At 50.8% G+C, this 18,575-nt stretch overlaps 1 protein-coding gene across 1 annotated transcript; it reads left to right on the forward strand.

Moving 5' to 3' along the window:
• Positions 1–9,441: 9,441 nt before the first annotated feature.
• LOC100276316 (uncharacterized) lies at positions 9,442–17,857 on the forward strand. The gene is made up of 5 exons (NM_001150132.2): positions 9,442–9,507; positions 9,798–10,672; positions 16,308–16,424; positions 16,536–17,026; positions 17,282–17,857. Exons 2-5 carry the CDS (start codon positions 9,803–9,805, stop codon positions 17,673–17,675), a joined length of 1,872 nt encoding a protein of 623 aa, NP_001143604.2. The 5' UTR covers positions 9,442–9,507; positions 9,798–9,802; the 3' UTR covers positions 17,676–17,857.
• Positions 17,858–18,575: the final 718 nt, after the last annotated feature.

The raw sequence follows: 18,575 nt of genomic DNA on the forward strand, positions 1-18,575 counted from the left end.
TTCACACTCAGCCAATAAAAAGATCAAGTTTTGGATTCAACAAAGGAGCAAAGGGCCAACCGAAGGCACCTCTGGTCTGGCGCACCGGACTGTCCGGTGCACCACCGGACTGTCCGGTGCACCACCGGACATGTCCGGTGCACCAGAGGACTCCAACGCAAACTCGCTACCTTCGGGAATTTCCAGAGGCGACTCCGCTATAATTCACCGGACTGTCCGGTGTACACCGGACAGTGTCCGGTGCGCCAAGGGAGGTCGGCCTCAAGAACTCGCCAGCTTCGGGAAACTCCAACGGCTAGTCCGCTATAATTCACCGGACATGTCCGGTGTGCACCGGACTGTCCGGTGCGACTCCGGAGCAACGACTATCTCCGCGCCAACGGCTCTCTGCCGCGCATTTAATGCGCGCTCTGCGCGCGCAGAAGTCAGGCGTGCCCATTCTGGCACACCGGACAAGGAACAGTAGTTGTCTGGTGTGCACCGGACACCCAGGCGGGCCCACATGTCAGAAGCTCCAACGGTCAGAATCCAACGGCAGTGATGACGTGGCAGGGGGCACCGGACTGTCCGGTGTGCACCGGACTGTCCGGTGCGCCATCGAGCAGACAGCCTCCACCAACGGTCAAGTTGGTGGTTGGGGCTATTAATACCCCAACCACCCCACCATTCATTGCATCCAAGTTTTCCACTTCTCAACCACTACAAGAGCTCTAGCATTCAATTCTAGACACACCAAAAGAGATCAAATCCTCTCCAATTCCACAAAAGGCTTTAGTGATTAGAGAGAGAGATTTGTCGTGTTCTTTTGAGCTCTTGCGCTTGGATTGCTTCTTTTCTTTCTCTCTTGATTTGTGATCAAAGTTCCATTGTAATCAAGGCAAGAGGCACCAATTGTGTGGTGACCCTTGCGGGGGAAGTTTTGTTCCCGGCTTTGATTTGAGAAGAGAAGCTCACTCGGTCCGAGGGACCGTTTGAGAGAGGGAAGGGTTGAAAGAGACCCGGCCTTTGTGGCCTCCTCAACGGGAGTAGGTTTGCAAGAACCGAACCTCGGTAAAACAAATCCGCGTGTCACACCTCTTATTTGCTTGCGATTTGTTTTGCGCCCTCTCTTACGGACTCGTTTATATTTCTAACGCTAACCCGGCTTGTAGTTGTGTTTATATTTGTAAATTTCAGTTTCGCCCTATTCACCCCCCCTCTAGGCGACTTTCAGAGAGTTGCACTCAACTCCTCTCAAGTGATCCAATGATCAACTTGAATACCACGGTGTTCTTCTTTACTTTGATCTTTTCCCGTTTGCGAGGAATCTCCACAACTTGGAGTCTCTCGCCCTTACAATTGAATTTCACAAAGAAGTACGGAGTAAGGGAGGGAAGCACCACACACAAATCCACAGCAAAATGCGCACACACACGGCCAAGAATCGAGCTCAAAAGACTATCTCAAAGTTCTCACTAGAACGGAGCTCGAATCACTGAGAATGACAAATGAATGCGCAAAGACTGAGTGTGGATGATCAAGAATGCTCTAAGGTTGCTTGGGTATCTCCTCCATGCGCCTAGGGGTCCATTTTATAGCCCCAAGGCAGCTAGGAGCCGTTGAGAGCAAATCTGGAAGGCCAATCTTGCCTTCTGTCGTCGGGTGCACCGGACAGTCCGGTGCACACCGGACACTGTCCGGTGCCCGATTTCTTTCCTAAAATGGCGCAGCCGACCGTTGGCAGCCTGAGAGCCGTTGGCGCACCGGACATGTCCGGTGCACACCGGACAGTCCGGTGCCCCCTTCTAGCCGTTGGCCCGGCCACGTGTCGCGCGCAGATTCTGCGGCCGACCGTTGGCCCGACTGACCGTTGGCTCACCGGACAGTCCGGTGCACACCGGACAGTCCGGTGAATTTTAGCCGTACGCCGTCGACGAATTCCCGAGAGCGGCTACTTCACGCCGAGTCAGCCTGGCGCACCGGACACTGTCCGGTGCACCACCGGACAGTCCGGTGTGCCAGACTGAGCTGAGTCTTGGCTGTACACAGCCAAGCCTTTTTCACCTCTTTTCTTTTCTTCTTCTTTCTGTTTCCAACACTTAGACAAGTATATTAGTACACAAAACCAATGTACTAAGGCTTAGAAACATACCTTTACTCTTGATTTGCACTTTGTCCATCCATGGGCATAGATTCACATTTAAGCACTTGTGTTGGCACTCAATCACCAAAATACTTAGAAATGGCCCAAGGGCACATTTCCCTTTCAGTTTTCTGGCCTCGGCGGCCGAAGAAGGCACACGCTACAAGACAATCTGATCCTGCAGGCTCGGGTCTTCACGCTGGAAGGGGGCTGTAGCACCCTCGGCATCGACGACACCTTCGGCGAGGTCCGACCTAGCCTCGGACGACGACGCGGTCCAGGGACTTCTCCGGGAATCCGGCCCGAGCAGGCGGCTCGGCCGGTTACCCCAGAGGCCTCGGCCAACCATCTTCCAAGGGCGCCAGCCCGGTCCGAGGCCTCGGCTGATCAACTCCGGCGTCGGTCCCGCTGACGGACAACCCGGCTAGGCTTCGGCCAACCAGGTTCCCATTTTCGAGCCAACTCCGCCTCTGTTCGTTCTGATATCGCTACCCCTGGCCTCGGCTCGTCGAAGAGCGGCCAAGGGGTCTCTTTAACTAAGTTAGAGGAGCCTCAGACAACAAGGCCGATCGAGCCGAGGGACTCCTACGCCTCCGGGATACGGATACCTCACTCGTCACCTTGACACGGGGCGACTCATGCTTGGTGAAGCGGTTCAGATAATCAACAGGCGAGACTTAGTGCTCGAAAATGAGGAAAAAACACGGCTCCGCGCCAAGATTACATACATGTTCAGGCCTCGACAGCCACGATGAACAAAAACACTGGCATTCAAAGTGCCATTACAAACGGAACTCCGGTTCCCCCTCCGCAGGTACGAACAACCCCACTCCATGGGGGCGGGCCTGCGGAGCAACAGAAGACCGACGAACGGCGCGCCGTCACCTGCTCCAGCAGCGGTGACGACGACGACTTCTGCTCCGGGGGGTCGAATAGCGGCAGCACTGACCTCAGGGCGGATGCTGCTGCCAGGAGGCCCCCTTCCATGCCAAAACTCGTAAGGCAAGGACGGGCAGAAGGCCGTAGAGTTGGAGGTCAGTCCGTGGCCGGCCCTGGCTATCACGCCGGCGGAAGAACCTCTTCCAGCTGCCGTGGCAGACGCCGGCGCCGCGAGCGGCTCCGAAGCCACTCGCGTCTGAAAGCCGGGCACGCTGCAGCTGCCAGCGCCACGGACGACAACCGCTCCTCCCCCCATCACTGAGTGAAGTAGCGGGCCACCGCCCACGCAAGGGCCGACCCCAACTCGGCACACTCCCCTCCCCAGCCTTGGTGATGAAAATCCTTAAGGCTGAGGGAGGGGCAGAGGCCGCAGCCCGGTTCGCTTTCCCCAACCATCAAGCCGAAGGTCACCATCTTGGGTGACCGCCGGTGGAGGGGTGCGGCCGGGCTGCATGATGAAAATCCTTGAAGCCGAACGATGGCTGAAAGGTACCAACTCCCGCGGAGTTGCGTTCCTCCAACGATGAGGCGAAAAGACGGCGGATACCCCCCATCCGGGGGCTTGGAAGATGGAAAGACGCGACGCATAAGGGAGGAAGAAGACATGGTCGCCTTCCGAAAGGGGTCGCCCCCCTTTTAAAGGCAACTCTCCCTACGTGCGCCCCCAAACGTCACGGGCTGAGTCTTCTCCAACACGCTCCAAGGCCCTCCCCTGCGGCGCGGGGGCTGGGTCCCGCATGTCATGCGAACCGGCTCAGAGCAGAAGAAGCCAAACCGCCGCGCGCGGCGCACACAACCGCCCAGCAGTTACAAGCGACCCCCCACTTCTGCCCAGACCAACGGGCGGAAGGGGCGGGCAGCCATGCAGGCGGCATGCAACTGCGCCAGGTGGACACGCTTCTCTGACTCCCAACACGCCAGCATGGAGGCCCAGGCCCACGCGTCACGCAACCGGCGCGCCAGATGCTGCATGCAAGCAACCGCACCGCCACTTGCGCCACCACCGCGCCTCTTTGGTTGCGGAACCAATACCGCGACTCGAGGCGGCCCAGCGCACGACCCAGCAGCGCCAGCCTGGCGCGACGGTCAATGCGGCCGAAAGCGGGCCGGCAGTAATGACGGTGGCAGGCGGGCGGGAGCAGCGGTCACGTCGTCAGCCAGGCTCACGTCCCATCCAGGGGCAGCAAGAGAGCCTCCTCTCACGGCGTGAAGACGGCGCGCCCGTGATCCGTCCCTCGAACGGCTCGCGCACGCGCAACGGCCGCCCCGCCAACCACTCACCCCGTCGCATTAACTGTGCGGCGGGACGGGCGGCGCTTCTGGCAGGAGAAGCGGGCGACGCTTCGCCTTCGCGGTAATAACCGCGTCAAAAAAGGTACGCCACGTCTTTCGATTTCGTATCCTTTTCCTTTTTTCCTCTTTCTCTATCTCTTGCAACAGGGACCGGGAAAGGGGGATACCCCGAAAAGGATCCTTCCCTGTGAAGGAACCGGGCTTCGAGCCCCCTTACTGATCAGAGGTTCGAAGGCTGGCCCTCCGAGGGGTTCAACAGTCGCCTCAGATCGCGTGGGCCCTACACCCACTACTGGTCAGAGGTTCGAAGGCCGGCCCCCCGAAGGGCTCCACGGCCGCCTCAGGCTACTCGGGCTCCGCGCCCACTACTGATCAGGGGTTCGAAGGCTGGCCCCCGAAGGGTTCACAGTCGCCTCAGACGCCGAGCGAGGGATGACCAGGGGTACGTTCGATACATAACCAAGGCTCGGGCTGCGCTCCCGAGGTACCCTAGGACATTTCCGAGACCAGCGGGAGCGATCTTGTAACGGAATCCCATCAGAGGGAGGCATCGAGCCCTCGGACCCCGTTGCCAGGGGACCGGGTCCGGCAAATCACCCGCAGGTACTTTTGGGCGTGCCTCTGGGCCCCTAGCCGACCCCCAACGAACGGGGCACGGACGTCCACTCGGATTACCCGCTTGCAGCTCACCGGAGACACCATGTTCGGTGCCCATCGAGGGTAACATGGCGCTCTCCCCCCCTCCTCCTTGCGAAAAGGCGACGTAGGGGCGTATGTAAAAAAGCTGAGTCTGTCCCTGATCGTCCTCTCGCCCTGTGCGGAGGCTCGGGGGCTGCTCTCGCAAAACCGGCTCCGGCCGAACCGTTGACAGCGTCAACATACCAGCCCGAGAGCTTGGGCCCCGACCGTGCACCCGGGCTACGGCCAGTTCGCATGAGGGAACAACCAGACTAGCCAAAGCATTACGCAAGGCATTAAGACCTCGGGGGAGTGAAACCACTCCTCCGAGGCCTCGGGGGCTACACCCGGCGGGTGCGCTCGCGCGCACCCACTGGAACAAAATGCAACCGAGAAAGGCTGGTCCCCTTGCAAAAAAGTGCGACGAAAGCCTCCAAGCGAGTGCTAACACTCCCTTCGAGGCTCGGGGGCTACTGTCGGGGACCATAATTAGGGGTACCCTCAAGACGCCTAATTCTCATCTGGTAACCCCCATCAGCATAAAGCTGCAGAGGCCTGATGGGTGCGATTAAGTCAGGGATCAGTCCATACGAGCGACTCGATCACGCCTCACCCGAGCCTAGCCTCGGACAAGGGCAGCCGACCCCGAGGGATTTCCGTCTCGCCCGAGGCCCCCCTTTTAACGGCGGACACATCTCCGGCTCGCCCGAGGCCTTGCCTTCGCTGAGAAGCAACCCTGACTAAATCGCCGCACCGACCGACCGAGTCGCAGGAGCATTTAACGCAAAGGTGGCCTGACACCTTTATCCTGACGCGCGCCCCCCGGCAGAGCCGAAGTGACCGCCGTCACTTCGCCGCTCCACTGACCGGTCTGACAGAAGGACAGCGCCTGCGCCACTCTGACTGCAGTGCCACTTGACAGAGTGAGACTGACAGGCAGTCAGGCCTGGCCAAAGGCGCCATAGGAAACTCCGCTTCGCCCGACCCAGGGCTCGGACTCGGGCTAAGCCCCGGAAGACGGCGAACTCCGCTCCGCCCGACCCAGGGCTCGGACTCGGGCTAAGCCCCGGAAGACGGCGAACTCCGCTCCGCCCGACCCAGGGCTCGGACTCGGGCTAAGCCCCGGAAGACGGCGAACTCCGCTCCGCCCGACCCAGGGCTCGGACTCGGGCTAGGCCCCGGAAGACGGCGAACTCCGCTCCGCCCGACCCAGGGCTCGGACTCGGGCTACGCCCCGGAAGACGGCGAACTCCGCTCCGCCCGACCCAGGGCTCGAACTCGGGCTAAGCCCCGGAAGACGGCGAACTCCACTCCGCCCGACCCAGGGCTCGAACTCGGGCTAAGCCCCGGAAGATGGCGAACTCCACTCCGCCCGACCCAGGGCTCGGACTCCGCCCTGGCCTCTGCCGAACAACCTCCGCCTCGCCCGACCCAGGGGCTCGGGCTCGGCCTCGGCCATGGAAGACAGACTCGACCTCGGCTTCGGAGGAGCCTCCACGTCGCCCAACCTAGGGCACAGGCCCGTCACGTCAACAGGAAGCGCCATCATCACCCTACCCCGAGCCGACTCGGGCCGCAGAGAACAAGACCGGTGTCCCATCTGGCTAGCTCCGCCCGATAGGCAATGATGGCGCCCCGCTAGCCCTGTGACGACGGCGGCTCTCAGCAAGGACTCAACCGCTCCAACAGTTGTCCCTCCGCCAGGCTCCGTTGCTCCTTCGACAGCCACGACATCACACCAGCAGGGTGCCAAGATCTCTCCGGCTGCCACATTGGCATGTACTTAGGGCGCTAGCTCTCCCTCCGCTAGACACGTAGCACTCTGCTACATCCCCATTGTACACCTGGATCCTCTCCTTACGCCTATAAAAGGAAGGACCAGGGCCTTCTTAGAGAAGGTTGGCCGCGCGGGGACGAGGACGAGACAGGCGCTCTCTTGGGGCCGCTCGCTTCCCTCACCCGCGTGGACGCTTGTAACCCCCTACTGCAAGCGCACCCGACCTGGGCGCGGGACGAACACGAAGGCCGCGGGATTTCCACCTCTCTCACGCCCGTCTCCGGCCACCTCGCTTTCCCCCCGTCGCGCTCGCCCACGCGCTCGACCCATCTGGGCTGGGGCACGCGGCACACTCACTCGTCGGCTTAGGGACCCCCCGGTCTCGAAACGCCGACAGCGGGGATCGCCTGGCACCTTATCCTGACACGCGTGCCTCAGTCGGCAAGGTCGAAGTGACCGCAGTCACTTCGCCCATTTACTGATTGTTCTGACAGGAAAACAACACTATTCACCCCGTTCCAACTACTGTGCCAACCACCAGGGTAAAACCAACGGCAGTAAGTCACGACCTCCCCCGAGTTCAGCCTCGGGCGCAACAGGGAGCTCCGCCTCGACCGATCTCAGGCCTCGGCCTCAGCCTCGGCCTCGGGAGAAGGTCTCCGCCTCGCCCGACCCCAGGCCTCAGCCTCAGCCTCGGCCTCGGGAGAAGGTCTCCGCCTTGCCCGACCTCGGGCCTCGGCCTCAGCCTCGGGAGGAGTCACATCCTCGCCCGACCTCAACCTCGGCCTCAGGAGAAGTCTCCGCCTCGCCCGACCTCGGCCTCGGACCGACTATGCCACTGGGGATACATCATTACCCTACCCCTAGCTAGCTGCCTCAGGCTACGAAGGAACAAGACCGGTGTCCCATCTAGATTACTCCGGTAACAGGTAATGATGGTTTCCCGCGTGCGTCCATGACGTCGGCAAAGAAACGTCAGCAGGACCCCGGACCGCACCGTCAGCTACGCTTTTACAGGGCTCAAACACTTCTCCGATGTCCACGTTAGCACCTATACAGGGCTCAGGCACTTCTCCTCTGCCACGTTAGCACATAGCTACACCCCCGTTGTACAGCTGGGCCATCTCCTTATATCTATAAAAGGGGATGTCCAGGGCCTTCCTAGGGGGGAGGGAGGGAGAAGAGCAGAGGCAGGCAGAGTGGGAGAAACGCAGAGAAGGCTAACTTAGACAGCTCACCTCAAGGCCGAACTTTCTCTCTCTCTCGCTCTCTCGCGACGCTTGTAACCCCTACTACGAGCACCCCGGTGTAAGATAACATAAGCCTCATTCCCCCTCTTGTGTTCCATCTTGCATCAACCCATCTGGGCAGGGACACGCAGCGACAAATTCACTGGTTGGTTGACGGTCCTCGCGGGTCCGAAACGCCGACAGTATTAGGCATATAAATTGTTAATTAAAATGTTAATGGACATTTAGTCATAGTATAGACTCCATCCTACCACAAATTTAAATTGTTTTAGACAATTTTTAATAGCTTATTGCTTTAGACATTGGATTGGTTTACAGGGAGCACATCGATACCGGGAACTTCGTCGGCTACTCCACACCTTCGGCCCTGGCGCGGTGAGCTTTGTAATCACTGTATTAGTTCCTTTATTATTATTATTATTATTATTATTATTATTATTATTAAGTAATGAAATCATATCATAGGACATGTCATTCTCTATCATTTTAGTTTTGTATTGATTGTTAAAAAATTATGATATATTAGCAAGGGCAAAGCTAGGTTACTAACCGTGAATGCAAATACACCCAAAAAATGCAATTCCTGTAGATTTAGTTAAAATTTCATCATAAATATGCACCCTTAGACCATCTCCATCAGCTTACAAATACTTGTACCCATATTCAAGTTACACTCTATAAAAAATACAATCTACATCGCAAAATGTGTTTTTGTGACCATATGAGTGAACTACTGTACATTGCACCTATATGGCCATTAGAAACACCGTTTTACATCGTTTTATATTGTAAATTGCACTGTTTATAGAGTGTAGTTTGAATATGGGTATGTGTATAGGTAAACTGCTGGAGATGGTCTTAGAAAACATTCTTATGCATCCACAAGGCTAAATGCACCCTACTCAATTTTGCTCTGGCTTTGCCATTGTATATTAGAACGTGTCCAGCAGATTACCCATATGAATACCCAAAACACTGTTTTTGCATTATAGACTGTACTGTTCGCATAGTGAAGTTTGAAATAGAAGATATAATGAGTGCTAGAATAGATAAGTTGTCGTAAATAGTCTTAAGATCGATGATAATATATATGTTGTTCATTTTTATTTAATTGTTTTGTCCTAACATTATACTCACACTGTTCTAAATTAAAATTTGTTTTAACTAATTAATAGATTGATACAATACTTAATATGTATATTTTATATGTGCGTCTAGATTTATCATCGTATATTTGAATAATGATAAAAAATCCAAAGCTAAAACCAATAGTATTTTAGAACGGGGAAGTATTAAATAATTGATGGGTTGTTGCAATTTACCAGCATTGCCTATATATAAACCCGGTCGCCCCTAGGCTGCTGTGGCTCGCCGTCTCAGTTCTCATGTCCGGGTGAAGAAAAGAAAAATCCTCCTGTTCCTGACTATCGCTACCCCTCCACATCCAGGTATGTCGCCCCCTCCCTCGGTCGCTCCGCGTTGTTAGAGACGACCATACGTTAGGTTTTCCCGGAATACTATTTCGAATCGGTTAGAATCGTATAATTTCCCCCAAAAAGTCCCTAGTTAGGCTATTGATCACCCTAAATATCTTCGTTGATCCGATTAAATCGTATAACCCTCCCCGGAAATATTCGTTTATTGATCCACCCGTCCGCAATAACTGTCGATTGCTGTGGATCTAGTTCTGCTTTTGTGGTAATACTTCTCCTTTACTTCCCGAATCTGCACCGAGCAGTGGCCATGGTGAAGAAGCCCAACGACGTTGCCAAGGCCGCGGCGACCTCCGCCGACGCGGCAGCCAGGCCATCCAAGGCGAATCCGTCCACCCCTCAGTCGGTCAAGACCTCGAAGTTTAAGAAGCGGAAGGTCAAGGCCAACCGCCAGAAGCCAGCGGTCGCTGCTGCAGCTGTTGACGATGTCGCCCCGGTAGGCGCAGGCACTGGGGATGGCGATGCATCTGCATCCGCGGTTTTACCGCAGCCATCCAATGTTGCTGAGGCATCGCCTGTGGTGCAAACGCCAAAGTCGACCACTTTTGTTGAGGCGTCACCTGTGGTACAGACGCAGAAGACAGCCACTGATGCTGAAGTACCGGTGCATTCACCAATGCCAGCCACTGCTGAAGCATCAGCTTTGTCGCCAAAGCCAAAGCCAAAACCAGCTCATGCTAATGCTGATGCTGCAGCTGCAATTTCTGTCAGCAAGGGCAAGGGCGTGGGTGCTGATAATAGCGGGGGTGATGGCAGAATGAAGAGCAGAAAAGAGAGGGCTAGGAGTGGCAAGGGGAAGGAGGTTTTGGGGGATGGAGGAAGTAAGGGAAAGGGGAAGGGGAAGGGGAAGAAGGCTGTAGGCAAGAAGGAAGAAAGGGGTGACCATAAGGTTGCAGGGTTTATATTTATGTGCAATGCAAAGACTAAGAAGGAGTGCTACCAGAATCGCTTGTTTGGGATGCCTGGTGGGAAGATTGGAATGGTCAAGAAGATAAGGCCAGGGGTGAAGCTGTTCCTGTATGATTTTGACCTCAAGCTTTTGTATGGTGTGTACAAGGCAGCATCACATGGGGGGCTAAACCTTGTCCAAGGAGCATTTAGTGGGAAGTTCCCTGCACAGGTAATTCTGCTCTTCCATTTCATAGATTCATTTGCACTGAATTCAGTAGTCAGGCGATGTATTTTGTTTTGAGCTGCTGTACGTGTGAGAATAGGATTCACACATGGTTTCAGTGTGCTAAAGAACAGTGGACATGGGTGGATATGTTGTTCTGCTGGGGCTATGACATCTATGCATTATAGGTATTGGTCAATTTATTTAGTTTTAAACCTGTGCTGGTAAAGCTTTAGAAATGACAGTAGTAAGAAGTGTTTATCCTTATTAGAAAAAATGGTGTTTTAAAATGTCATAGATGGATTCCACTATTTATTAAAAATAGTATGTTGCTATGCACTCATGTCAATATACATTGAGAAAATTTGTTGCGTGCTTGGTATAGAGGTGTCAACGGGGAATTCTCCATCGGGTTTGGATACCCCATCCCCATACCCGTCATGGGTATAAGATTCATCCCGTATCCATCCTCATCCCAATTCAGGTATCGGGTCTCCAATGGATCCCCATCCCCGGCAAGAAAAGCATGGTCACATTATATTTTATATGACATTAACAACCACACGACACCCAACAACAATACGTAACAAATAGGGCTGGGCATTCGGTAGAATCGAGCACTTCGGTTCGGTTTCTTGGGTGGAAGGGAAGTTCGGTTTTGGATAAACTGCAAACCGATCGGTGTAAACAAAACTAAGAAACTGATGATTTCGATGTCTGTTTATTAGGTTCGGTGTCCACCGAACTCCGATGCTCCTCGCCATCTGAGCGACTTGCACGCGCAGTGCGCCATCGCCCGACCGTGGCCTATAAACATGTTGACTTCTTTGGTTGTAAGAGCGTTGGCCCGTTGGGCTGAAATAGCCAATGGCCCATGTGGTCTATGGACACATACAGAAATGTAAGAGCGTTGACTCGTTCGGCTCTTTTGGTAGTTCAGTGCATGGAGTCCTAGAATCGAAGCCGATGTTGACAGCCGGTTTTCACAAAACCAAAAACCGAAGCCGAAACTGAATACCGAAAAAACCGAGATTTCAGTTCGGTTCACGATTTTCGGTGCAAAAGTGCCCACCCCTAGTAACAAATAAATCTGTCATGTAACAAGCAAAACATTGTTTAGCCATACAAAACAGTAAAAACAAAGTGACACGTTCTAGAAATAGTAACTTAATTAATCCCAACACATACATGTTTTTGAACTCATGCAGAGTATGAAAAATGAAAATGTTCTAGAAATAGTAACTTAATTAATCCCAACAAATACATGTTTTTGAACTCAAGCAGAGTATGGAAGATAAAAACTTGCATCTCTCAAGGTGGCAAACTGGTCGGCGGGGCGGCTGACGACTAATCGCTTGGGTTGACGAGTGCTTAAAAGGGTTGGGAGAGGTAGGGTTAGTTGTTGGGCTTACTGTCTATTAGGCAGCACACCTAATTTTACCAGATGAATATTTACCCATGGGTAATTGGGTTTGGATTCTGCTTCCCAAACCCATACCCACCATACCCAGTGGGGGAAGAATTTCCCCCAAATCTGTACCCATGGGGATTAAAATCTCCCTACACCCTAACCCTAATAGAGAATTCCCGTTAGATTTACGGGTATCGGGTCCCCATCGACACCTCTAGCCTGGTATATGTAGTTAAAGGGGTTAATTGTGGTTCTGCCTGTCCATTATCAAATAATGCTTCGTTCTGCCAATCCGAGGGCAACATTTAAAAAGGACAACAGTACAACACACACACATACGTGTGTGTGTGTGTGTGTGTGGAAAAAAGCCTCCCCTTTTTTAAATTTAGTGTCCCTGTACATTACTCTAGACCGTTAGGGTTTTGAATCGAGAATTAAGCAAGGACTTTATTGCTTTGCTGTTTCCAACAGGTGAACTTTCGTATCTTTTATGCTTTAGCTTTTTTGCATTAGATCAAAATGCTCTTGGTTTGTAGAGATAGATATTTTGTGCTATTCTTTTACTTCATTTGATGAAGTTTCTTCTCTCTCTAGCTTTTCTCATTATCTTTTATTGTACAAAAAATAGAAGGCTATCATATTCAAGGTTATTAAAACGATAAAACGTTGGAACGCTCATGGGTGAAATTTTGACTTTTAAACGTTTAAACTTTGTTTAAACGTAGTTTTAAACAACATAGGAAAATACCAATACATCATAATTTCAGACAATAATATGTAGTTAAATACCAAAACAAAGAGGTTACTGGCTTACCAAAACTTCACCCATGAGTTGGATTGAACCCCAAAAGTAACTAATAGACTGGGCCCAAAAGTAGCTAATGGTCTAAAATGCATAAAACACTGCGTTTTACAGTTTAGAACGCCAAAACGCTAAAACGTGGTTTCAACCTCTAATTAGAGTTTTGACGTTTAAACGTAGTTTTAATAACACTGATCATATTTTTTGCAATCTTTTAAGCCTTTTTGGATAATTGAACCCAATATGAGCTAGCCCACCTTCATTCTTCTTTTTGGTTATTTTAACTTCTTACCAGTGGTAACATCATGTGAATTAATGTATTTTTATTGTCTGTAGATGCAAGTATACAACAACTTTTAGCATTGATGTATCTCATTTTAAACATGTTAGGACCTTTCTGTTTATTAACATCATTGCCTTATGCTGATAGACATGAGCCTGGTGATGCTTTTTTTGAGTTCATGTGTTATCCTAGTCTAGTATGATGCATATGCCCTTGCGAGCAACTTATAAAGATGGATCGATTTGTACCTGGTGTAAACTCATTTTTGGGGCTTAGTAAGGGGTCTTTTATAGGTATTTGGTGCCAACTCATATCTAGGTCATTTTGGTAAGGCAACAAATTCCTTATAAGGTTGTGGCCATCAGGTCGTGCATATGGTCGTGCAAAAAACTGTTTTGCACTGTAGATTGCACTATTTACAAAGTAGAGTTTGAAATAAGAGACGGGATGAGAAAGATTGCCGGAGATAGCCTAACAAGGCCTCAGAAATTAGCTACCTTTCAAATATGATTCCAATGTTCATGCGAAACTAGCATCTTTAGGCTATCTCCAGCATAGAGCGCAAATGGGCTTGCATGCGTTTTTTTCGCACTCACGTTCAACGATTCACCCTTCTAGCAGAGTGTGGATGTGAGGACCCGCAAAATGAGCGCTCATCCTCCCCTACCTCAAATCTATGGGTTTATCTCTCCGATGTTCTATATGCGCATACACATGCGCGCTCTGCTAGAAGTGTCCCTCTTTTTTTGCGCCCTCAAATTCACCTTCTGGACGACTACTTTGCGCATGCGCATGCAGTCGCTACTAGGGATAGCCTTGGTGACATCAACCACTAGTAATGTTTGCGGACATTGGAATGTAGTTGTTGGTGAACACAACATTGTTAGCATCAAGATCCTAGGTAGGGTGTATGATAGTGTTAGGAATAGTCCCACATTGTGTGGTGAGGGTGAGAAAGCATGCTTTATAAGGTTGAGGGTGCAACCCATAAAAAGCTAGCTTTTTGGGGAGTGTTGGCCCAAGAGACCTAAAGCCTGCTGCTATACGTGCGGGCGCGTGTGTCGCGGCCCAACAGCCTGGGTGGGCGCGCCGTGTGTGCGGGCGGCCCCGACGGACACGCCATGTGTCGGCGGTCCGGTTCCAACAATTGGTATCAGAGCCAGGTTGACCCAGTGCATTCTCAGACAAATCTCGGCTCACAATGTGTGAGGGGGAGATTGTTAGGAATAGTCCCACATTGTGTGGTGAGAGTGAGAAAGTATGGTTTATAAGGTTGAGGGTGCAACCCCTAATAGGCTAGCTTTTTGGGGAGTGTTGGCCCAAGAGACCTAAAGACTGCTGCTATACGTGCGGGCGCGTGTGTCGTGGCCCGACAGCCTGGGTGGGCGCGCCGTGTGTGCGGGCGGCCCCGACGGACACGCCATGTGTCGGCGGTCCGGTTCCAACTGATAGTGGTAGAATTGAATATGTTGGGATATGGTAGTTGAGTTGGTATGTTATATAGTTGAATGCTAGGAATTCTTTAATACTAACTGTGTTTTTGGTAATTTGTCCCATAATATTTTTCAATTTTGCTTGAATATGAAAAGCTCATTTTTAGCTTGGTTGCTTTTAACTAGATTTTAGACTCAATTTTTCAGATTTTGATGTCATGTCTACATGGTTACTTCTTACTCAATTCAAATTGGAACTCTTTTTTAGTTTGAGAACCATTATGTAGTATTTAGTTGTTTTTACATAATAATGATTGTTCCAACTTTTTTTGCATTCCTAATTCGATGATTCAAAGGTTGCCATGAGTAATATTGTGTAAAGCAGACCAAAGATTTTTCAAGTTTTAGTACGCCCTCGACATCCTGGAGTGGGCTGGCATGTCTGGCTGCAAGGCCTACTCCACGCCTGTCGACACTCACGCGAAGCTCTCTGAAGACGACGGGCCCTCGGTCGCCGACGCGATGGCCTACTGGAGCCTCACCGACGCTCTCTAGTATCTGACCTTCTCTAGGCCCGACATTGCCTACGCCGTCTAGCTAGTGTGCCTTCACATGCACACCCACGAGAGCCCCATCTCAACGCTCTCAAGCAGATCCTTTGCTACCTCCGTGCCTCCATCGACTACAACCTACTACTTTGATCCTCCCAAACGTCGGAGCTCGTGGTCTACATTGACGCTGACTGGGCTGTCTTCCTCGACACGCGCCGGTCCACCTTTACTTATGCCGTGTTCCTGGGCGCCAACCTCGTCTTTTGGGCCGCTAAGCGGCAGCCCGTCGTCTCTCACTACTTGGTTCACAGTCTTGTATACTATAGAGTATAGAACCTCACCTTGTGTTGGAATGGGGCGGTGGTTGGATTTGGACAACTTGAGTGAATTTTGGCTTGAGGCCACAGCAAACTCGGAGAAACTTGTTGGCTTGCTTGTCTTGACAAGTCAAAGTTAGGAGACAAAGGTTGGTTATGTGCATGACATAAGTTTAATCAATGGGTATCAAGGGGAATTTGAAGGGCGTACCCAGTGCCGTAGGCTTCCCGCACTGTGCGGGGTCTGGGGAAGGGTATCTTTAAGCGCCAAGCCTTACCCGCATAATATGCAAAGGCTGGGGCTCGAACCCGGGACCTTCCGGTTACAGACGGTAGGCTCTACCGCTGCACCAGGCCCGCCCTTCTATCAAGGGGAATTTGAAAATGCCTAAAATTTACAATTGCTAGACTGTAAGGAATTGAGATGTAGGTGAGTTTTGAAAGCACACCTAACTTGCAATTGGGGTTTTCAATCCTTAGATATTTATTGGCATTTAGCTGACTTCATTAACACAAAGCTATAGACATTTTGACGCAGAATTGGATGCTTGGCTGTTGCATCTCTAAATTTTCCCTTTTGGAGTTTCCATGATCAAGAGCAATGTTGCCCCCACTTTGGCCTGCTTCAGCTTTTGTAAAAGCCAACTCATAGGGTTTCTTAGTTCAATCCTATCTTCTGCTTCCCGGCAATATTGCAGATAGTCGTAGTATTTAGCAGTACTTGCTCTTTTGCATATGGAGAAGATAAAGCGGAAGATGTTCTAAGGAGGCCTCCTTAAAAGATGTTTCTGTTGAATATTCATCATTACTCTTGTATTAAAACTATGTTATATGTGTTATGCAGGTTAAGTTTAAGATTGATAAAGATTGCCGTCCTCTCCCTGAGAGTAGTCTCAAGCAAGCCATCAAGGAAAATTACAGTGCAAAGAGCAAATTTGACCCAGAACTCACCACAAAACAGGTGAGTGTTTGGACTCATGCTACAAATATTATTTAAATACTGGTGCAGGGGTATCAAACATAATGCTAATTTGTATCCCATATAATACCATGAATATGTGATATTATGCAGGTCCAAAGGTTACTTTTGCTGTTTAAGCCTCTTAGTGCACCTCAATCTGTTCCAAATAATCACTTTGAAGAAAGGCGTCACTATGAAGAACAAAGGAAGCCGTATTATCATTTTGAAGAAAGGCTTCCTCTGTTGCCTATTGAAGAAGTGCGTCAGCCACGGTTTGATGATGAAAGGCGCCCTGCAGTTAGACATGTTCCTCTTGAGGATCCATATAGGGCACAAGCACCACGCTTTGCTCCAGTTCCTGTTGAGTCTCAGCTTGGCCATTCGTTGGCTAGTGCTCAGGGTGATCATGGCAGATATTATCAACCACCAGCACTTGCGCCTGAGCCTCGACACATTCCTCTTGTTCTAGAGCCTCGCTATGTTCCGCCAGCCCATGTGCCTACTGTGCCAGAGCTTCAACATGTCCCAGCTGCATATTATCGCACTTCGGCTCCATCTGGTGATTCATACTATCGGCCTGTTGATAATCTGGTGCCTGAGGGGTAAGTTGTGAAAACTTGCTCTCCTTTTGTTTCAGCTTGCATACACCGTATTGTTCTATCAGTTATTATTCGGTTGTCAATGTATCATCTACATTATATGATGATACTTGCACAAATGGGTCTCATCTCATGGTGTGTTGGAAATGAGGGCTTCAAAATTTTTACATGGTGTTATGGTTTACAAAAACACATTGTATATGTTTGACTAGAAGTATACGACTTGCCGTTGACTAATTGGAATTCTTTACTTTTCAGGTATGCAGACAGAATTGTGGCAAACATAACCGCTAGAGATCCAATCATTAGTGATCACACAGCACTGCCAGTGGAAGCCTCTGCTCGACCAGACCGCTTGGATGATCTCTACCGGATTCGTGGTGCTCATGTGGAGGAGCTGTACCGTCCACGGGAAATTGCTGATCGTGCGGGGATCACTGCTAGAGCAGATCGTGTGGAGGAACTCTACCGTTATGATCGACTTGCTAACCGTGCTGTGGACCCCCCTCATTCAGCCTACCTTACAACTGCTTACGAGAATAACCCTGCTTATGCTGAAACAAGCGTTAGGCCTATCTCAGCAAGGGTTGGTGGCTCCGGTGCGCCAGTTTCGTCACTCTATTCGTTTTCTGGTGGTCCAGTATATCGGTGATGAGTGATCATGGCTAGCTCTGTTGAAAAGCCTTAGCCAGACTAAGAAGACATGATGTTCGTCTCTATAACTGCAACTGCCGTTTTACCTTGGCTTCGACTCTGTATTTTCTTAAATATCCTTCACTGGATGAATGGTACTCTTCGTTATCAAGAAGACCTGCTGGTCTATGCTGTTGAATTATGTATTTATGCTGCTGCATCTCTCTTGCTATGCTTGAAGCTCGTTTCATTTTGTGAATGGAGGTTTACATATTGCCATGCTTCATGCACCGCGTCTGTTTACTGGTTGGTGTAAGTGTGCATATTGGGGATTATAATCTGTCCAGATTATATAATCCAACAAAATTTGAACTTTAAAATCTGTTGGACATCAGATTATAATTCTAAACAAATACTCCTGAAGCCAAGACGTCTAATTTGAAATATTAGCACCTGTACGTAGCTGCAACAGATTGAAACAGTCAGACGGTAGACCCTCTGTTGTCTTGTTTCAGTACATTTTCTTGCAATATTTAACTACGCCATTGCTGACCAACGGTGAGCACCAGGAGAACGAGCACGTAGGTCAAGAGACGAGGGCCGGGCCATCTGGTCAAGCGCTCAAGCCTTCCGGTCGCCGTACGGGTCTAGAATGGATGGCTTTTGGATATTTCATTTCCTTTTCCAGGTCGCCTTTCTACAGTATGATTAGATTAATCCATGTGTGTTCCGTTTCTATCCCCCCATATTTCACCAAATTCAGCTCCCAGCCTCCTCGAAGACTTCTGATTTATAAAAACAAACACAGAACACCGGGCGGGACTATTTTTCAACATACGAAGCGATGCAATTATTTTCTGAACACGTACAGAAGTTGACCAGTATGCACAGCACTGATTCGCACTCACTACTATATCTG

This window comes from Zea mays, chromosome 9 (assembly GCF_902167145.1).
Source record: "Zea mays cultivar B73 chromosome 9, Zm-B73-REFERENCE-NAM-5.0, whole genome shotgun sequence".
Classification (NCBI taxonomy): Eukaryota; Viridiplantae; Streptophyta; class Magnoliopsida; order Poales; family Poaceae; genus Zea; species Zea mays.

What these genes read in the sequence shown, in the direction of transcription:
- LOC100276316 (NM_001150132.2), top strand. Translation starts at nt 9,803, where the DNA reads ATGGTGAAGAAGCCCAACGACGTTGCCAAGGCCGCGGCGACCTCCGCC. An exon ending in GTGGGAAGTTCCCTGCACAG is followed by an intron (nt 10,673 to 16,307) that starts GTAATTCTGCTC and finishes TGTGTTATGCAG; the next exon opens with GTTAAGTTTAAGATTGATAA. An exon ending in GATAATCTGGTGCCTGAGGG is followed by an intron (nt 17,027 to 17,281) that starts GTAAGTTGTGAA and finishes TTTACTTTTCAG; the next exon opens with GTATGCAGACAGAATTGTGG.